This window comes from Aplidium turbinatum, chromosome 1 (assembly GCF_918807975.1).
Source record: "Aplidium turbinatum chromosome 1, kaAplTurb1.1, whole genome shotgun sequence".
NCBI lineage: Eukaryota > Metazoa > Chordata > Ascidiacea > Aplousobranchia > Polyclinidae > Aplidium > Aplidium turbinatum.
The window spans coordinates 26,766,783-26,773,709 of NC_137472.1; the positions used below are offsets into that span (position 1 = coordinate 26,766,783).

General features: G+C 37.6%; 1 protein-coding gene across 1 annotated transcript; it reads left to right on the forward strand.

The window, feature by feature from the left end:
- Positions 1-392: 392 nt before the first annotated feature.
- On the forward strand, positions 393-3,708 carry LOC145774768 (uncharacterized). Its single transcript, XM_082586080.1, has 2 exons — positions 393-532; positions 685-3,708. The coding sequence occupies exon 2, from the start codon at positions 714-716 to the stop codon at positions 2,073-2,075; it is 1,362 nt and encodes a 453-aa protein (XP_082442206.1). The 5' UTR covers positions 393-532; positions 685-713; the 3' UTR covers positions 2,076-3,708.
- Positions 3,709-6,927: the final 3,219 nt, after the last annotated feature.

Here is a 6,927-nt window from a genome sequence, read left to right on the forward strand (position 1 = left end):
GCAGAAAGAATGTTTTTGTGCCAAATGCATGTCCTACACATTTTGGACTAGTCGTTTTGTTTTGGTTTTAAATTGAAGATGAAACGAAATAAAACCAAGGCACAGCATATTGCGTCAAAACAAAATACTTCAATTTCGAACAGCTCTAGCTTGAATCAAACTGATTTTGCCTGTCTAACCATTGGCTACAACATTAGTTCATAAAGCAACAACAGCTTTTCCCGACTTAGGCTATAAGTCATCTATAAATGATTATGTTTGGTTGGAGAAATGTAAAGTTGGCCAGTGCAATGATGTCTAATGTTTGCAATTTGAAGTCTAGGCCGTTCTCGAATAGCTTTCTGCTGGAGTATCTAAAATTGAAGACAAAAACTTAATTTTATTACAATTGCAGAGAACATAGAAGTAATTTAAAATTGCGTCAATCGTCAAGTTTCAACAATGTGTCAATGAAAAACTGATAATAATCCCTAGATTTCACTGTGTCATGCACAGCATCCTGGGAATCCCGACATTGGAATCAATAGTTTTCGTAAGTTTATGGCTTTATATTCAAACGTCGAATCGATGCAAAACAAACCAACTTCTTTAGTAGGGATATTTGTAACACTTACAATAAGTGAATTACTCCACTTGTTGATTCAATAAGCTTCTTTCCCTTTTATCACTCTTTTCTCGTTTCAGATTACGTTTATAAAGCAAGATAAGATCAAATGACAAGCGGCGTCAGAGAACCGATTTCTATTGACAAAGTTCGACCTCCCATAGAAGACTTTGTGGACACAGAACAATATATATCGTCTTCTTCTTATTTAAAATCTTGCTCTTCACGGATTTTTCACGCTTATGGTTATCCTGGTAATGGAAAATCAGAGTTGATTAGAAAGTTAGCAAAGCATTTTCCTTTTTCCTCTACCAAACCTGAAGTGTATATCAAGTGGCATATACAATGCCACGATAGCTGTCATGATGTTAAAGTAGAAATACAAGAGCTCGTGAAGATGTTACAGAAGCGCTACTTTTTGAAATCAAGAGAAGATTGCCAAGACCTTCTCGATAGCATTGAGTGTGATGAAGCGCATGTTTTAGTAAAACAATTGCACAGTTTTAATGTGCCTGTGCTCATCATCATTGAAGATGCCACGGAAAAGAACAAAACCAAGCTGTTCATGGATACGTTTTTGAACTGTATAATAGATCTCACTGAACAAGACAAACATCATAAAATTCACATATATTTAACAACACGAAACATCCCGTCCTGCAAAGCTACTTGCTATAAAAAAGTATGCGTCACGGGGTTCAACAAGGAGAAAGGTATTGACTTTCTCTTGCCAAATGATTTCAGACACAGAGGAAACGAAACGTTTGCACTGAAAGTCTTTCAAATGTTTAGTGGCTCCCCATTGGGTCTTCGAGCAGCGAGAGGCTACTGCAAGTGTACACACAATTTAGATTACGGTAAATACTTAAAAGATATTGAAGATGACAAATGGGAGACTCATGAAGATGAAGAAGAATATTTAAAAACTAAATATGGATGTGATACCATGCACATTTTCCGACGTATCACAGTGCACTTTCTAGACTCAAGTAATGAGCTTTCTTTAATAACATATAAAGTTCTATCAAGCCTTTCTTACTTGCACCACGACCGAATACCTAGACAAGTATTTGATAAATGTGTACAACTGTTTGCCTTGGAAGCGAAGAACAACCGTCAAGCTAAATTCAAGTCTGGAATCATTATTGACAGGTTATTGTCACAAGAAATATGCACGCAAAACAACGATGGAGAAATTACTTTTCACGAAGTAATTTTGCATGCTTTTCGTCACAATTCACGCTTCAATTCAAAAACTAAAGGTCTTCTTCCTTTGAAAAGTGCTATATGGACCCTTGCCAGTGTTGTAACAAAAGACTTGACTGAAACAAAAACATCAACAAGCATGTACAAACTTCTGAGTCATGGGCAAAAATTACTCAAGCATGTCAAGAAGGCCGCTAGTGAAGACCTTTTTTCTGGTACTTTGAGAGAACGACTTCGTCTGATGTTAACAGTGAGTTTTATATGAGACAATAGCAAGAATAAGAATGTCAAAGTCTCCGGCAGATTTGAATTTGTGTGAATCATATTTTGAACATGCTTTGATGATTATTTGGAACAAATGTGAGAGTCGTTTATCTCTTCAATCACTTGCTGAAAGTGGAGAAAATAATGTAAGCGCAGTGGCAAGTGAAATCGTAAAGAACTGCAAAGCTGCTGGCCAAATGCTCGATTTAGATTTCGTTACTCAATGGGAATCTAAATTGCTTATAAACTTAAATAGCCAAGAAAAATCGTTTTTAGAAAAACATTCCCATTACCCTGAAACGTTTTTGAAAGACCTTGAGTCCAAAATTAAAACTAGTGAGTCTGGAAATCGCGCAATTATAGAAGTGCTTCGAAACAACAAAGTCTTTCTTGAAGGAAGTCTTCACCGTGAAGTTTTGTTTGTTGACAGAATAGCCAGTGTATTGCACACTTGGAGCAGAATCTTACTTTTCAAAGATGAGTTTGACTCAAATTATTACCAGTGCCACCAATGGTACTCCAAGTTATCTCATGCTATTTCTGTTGAATGTAGAAAATATTGTGGAATAAGATTGTTATCTGAGCACATGGCTATTGTCAGCGGAATGATACCAATAATTCTCAAGAAGAAAGATTGCAGTCAACTGGAAGAAGCCAAAAGAATGTGCGAAGAAGTGTTGAACACAAATTATGAAGAAGTATCTACAATGCGTTGTTATCAACATGGATTGCTGAAAGAAATATACGTCTACCACAGAAAAGGTGGCAGGATTCCTGTGCTTCGAAATCTTGTAAGGATACACACAAGACTAAATGACCCCGAGTTTTTGGAAGAAGGCAATAGAACGTGCAAAGAACTCTTAAAACTTTGCGAAGAACATCTCGGCAATGTAACTATTGCTGGGATAAGTATTGTCAACTGTGCCAAATACTTTGCTTCAAAAAAATACTTTGACCAAGCTCTAAAATGCGTTCAAATATTTTTGAAAAATCCTAATTGTAAATCGAGATGTCACAATAGATACTCTTGGGGAGTTTACAATTACGCACGGTTGGTATTTGAAGGTGAGCTATTAACTGAAAAGATTGAGGCGGTTTCAAAGTGTGAAGAGGTTCTCCAATCAAACGAAATAATAGGAATTGATTTAAATCAAAGATTGGTCGACATTTTAAAAAAATTACAAACAATGCAAACCTGACCGGGCTATCTACTTAAGCTCCTTCTTTATATTAGTTTCTGGGGCCGAGGGTCTATGCTTCTACCACCCCAGATTCACGATGTTTCTGGACTACACTGGAAGGCTACTAGATACTGATGTGCCGAAAGATCTGTATAGGCTGCAGAAGCCCCGAAAAAACATCGCAATAAGTTGTAGGCTATATTCTATAACATTTGCAAGAATAACATGTCTTTTCACTGTTTGTGTCACATCAAATAGAGTAATAGACGTAATCGATTTGTGAAAAAACGATTTGTATTTTTGATTTCGTTTCCTACTTGAACGTCAGCATAGATCACTTCAAACTATTGAACTCTTCGTTGTTCAAGCACTAGACTAAACAACTATGTTGATTATTCCACAAAGGAATATGTTCTTTGTGCATTTTTGCGTCACAACAAGATTTGCTGTATTGTCTCCAGCTTCTCGGTAGATTTTTGTGTATGTTACACTCATAGCTGTCAGAGATGGGGGGCAGGAGGGGTGGTCGTTCCCCTGCATTGAAATAACAGTAAGCTTACATCCAAACAGGAAAAAATTTACACATACAAAGAAAAGTATAAATAAACAAAACAAAGTTTTATTTTTCAATATATCCTCCCCTTGCCTTCACCAAACGCCTTAGTCTGCTGTGCACTTGACTGCATGAGGTATGTAGCCTATGGTGTTTGATGATATTTTTTTCAACAAGTGCGCAATTTTGCCTATTCCGTCTTCTCCAAATGTTGCATTAATCCAGGGAATCAACTTCTCATTCAACATTTTCAAATAAACATGTTGATTAACTTTTATTCCTTCTTTAATAAAGAAAAGGGGATTTTTTTCACCGGTTGAAGTTACTCAACCATCACAGAGACTGGTTTCTGTCTTCGGAACATCAGCTTTTTATTCAGTGGGATATCTACTTTATTCTTTGCATAAATAGGTCATTCTGATGATTATGCACAGCCTGGACAGAGAATAACTTTTCGTCTCTCCAAAGAACTGGTGACTGCGTGCCTCATGCAGTCAAGTGCACAACACTCAGCAGACTAAGGCGTTCTGTGAAGGTGTAGCGATCCATTATTTCGGATAATTTTCCATGCAATCGGCTCCCGAAGTAAATAAGAAAAAGGGAACTGACAATAAAATGATTTGTTCGCATTTGGCGAGAGCTCAGGTAGACCAGCTCAGCTGAGAAAACATTAAATTGATTGTTTAGCTAAAATGTAATAATTCGTGATAATGTTTCACTGTCCTGTAGTTTCACTATTCTGTAGGCTAATGTTTAATTTCAATTTTGTTATAAACCTACGATATTATATGAACACCTTCTGATAACTAAAAATTATAATTCGAATAACAATTGTGTGGAAAATAGTTAATGGAGTCAGATAGCCAAATTAGTTAGAATACCCGTTAGACAGACAGAATATCATTAGACAGCCAAATAATATTTAAATCCATCGCTTAACATTCTTACACGTATAATTAACATTAACACATCTTTATAAGTTACGTAAAATAAACTCGTTACCACAAACGCAAAAGGAGGATATATTGAAAAATAAGAGTGCATTTTGTTTATTTATACTTTTCTTTGTATTTTTCTTTATATGTGTCAATTTTTTCCTGTTTGGATGTACTGTTATTTCAATAAATATTCGTCCACACTTGGTGTGATCACCCTGTAGCCTATATATTTTTGTGATAGCCTACACAAGAATGTTCCAACTTGATGGTTTACTTGGGACACAAACAGGTCTATGAACGCAGATTAAGGTTAATTCAGCCTTGTTTTGTTGCCTGTGTTTTCATGCACGGTCAAGTTGATGACTGTAGAGTTATTAGCAGAGGCGTAGCAACCGCCCTCCGATCGGAGGGGGCCCCGCAACGAATGAGGGCCCCGCCGCCGAAGTTTTTGGACGACTATCGAAATACAGGATATAGGCTAACCACGTGGTCACAAATGCACGCGAAATAGCAGAGCTTATTAGTATTGAGCAGGTGTTTTCAAAAAACACGGTGCGACGTAGGAAGAGAATGTTTGGTTACGAATGTGCTGATGATTCGAGTCGTCTTTCTGCTGAAGAAAAATTCAAATCCAATTTTTTCTTGTTCTCACTGATCAGGCCATGTCTTCTGTTTCTTTGCGCTTTAACCAAATCGTGGAGTGGTAGTACAAGTTGTTTGAATTTCTGCACAACGCTAGCAGCCTGAAGAAGTGTCTCAGAAAAAATGGTTGGGTTGGTTGCTTTTGAATCTTTGTCCTCGGACTGGCAAAGCCTTGATTGGTTATTCCTGGTAGTTTCGTATACTTGTAGACTAATGTAGAGGCTCTTGACGCAGGGCCGGTTACCGAGATTGGCAGAGTGAAGTTTTCCGATTGTTAAAGTCTTGTTGCCAGGAAATTATTCCATTCACTAATGGAACTAGACAATCACTGCAAAATAATTACAAGAAAAATGGGAGACATTTATGCCAACGAACTAATAATGGAATTGAATCCTTTTATTTATGTCATCGAGAAAGAGAGAGAACTTGTCACGGCAAGCATTTTTTTAACGTACAAGAACAGCCTTCAGGAGATATATCCGAATCTTTGCATTTGCATCAGAATTCTTCCGACCGACCACACCAGTTAGGCTACTGTCGCCAGTGCTGAAAGGACCATCAGCAGAATGAAACTGATCAAGAATATCCTGCGCTTAACCGTGGCAGATGACAGGCTTTCTGCTCTTGCAATTACCATCGAAAATAAGATTGCCAAATCCCTGGACTATGACCCATTACAATTTGCGCAGAACAAGGCTCGAAAGAAGCGCTTTGCGTAATTATGGAATACATGTAAACACTGTCACTGTAGACCTGTCCTATGTATACACAGTGGTGGGCGCAGCTAATGTAAAAATTAGCTTTCAACAAAGAAATCAGCGGATTTCCAATAAATTTACTTTCGCTGACGAGTCCGCTAAAATTTCTAAATATTAGCTAAAATGCTAATCCGCTAACCAAAGCGTTAGCTTCGCAATTAGCGGAACTGTGCCCTCTACTGTGTATGCATAATATGAACCCTGCCTGTTGTGTAAAATAAATACCACATTCCAGTTTCTGCGTTGGAAGGGGCCCCGAACGTATGTTCGGAGGGGGCCAATTTCTTTGTTGCTACGGCCCTGGTTATTAGACTACATTACCTCAGAGATTGTGAGTAATTTTGCGTTTTGAAAATATATAATATGCAAAGACAAATTTGGGCTAATTTTGAAAAATTTTGTTTACCCCCCCCCCAAAATGTTTTACTCTCCTACGGCTATGTTTACACTAGATTGTTTTTATACAAAATTAATGGTGATTTTCTTGCTTTTTGTTCACTCTCCTGCAGGCTATGGCATTTTTCACCACGCGATAGGCTATAGCAATGCAGCAGTTTTGGGTGCTTAACTTAACATGAAAAAAATCTGCCACAGTCACTGAATTCTAAAACCAATTATAGGCTAAGCTTTTTTCCGTGACGTGAGAAAGCAGATGATAGAAAGTAGATAAGTGAACGTTTCGCCGTCGGCAGTGTGGCTTAGCGGGTTAGGGAAGTAGTCGTTTCGATAACGTGGGTTCGATTCCCACCCCTGCCCAATCATTTTTTCTTGTGTAATTATC

What these genes read in the sequence shown, in the direction of transcription:
- LOC145774768 (XM_082586080.1), top strand. Translation starts at nt 714, where the DNA reads ATGACAAGCGGCGTCAGAGAACCGATTTCTATTGACAAAGTTCGACCT.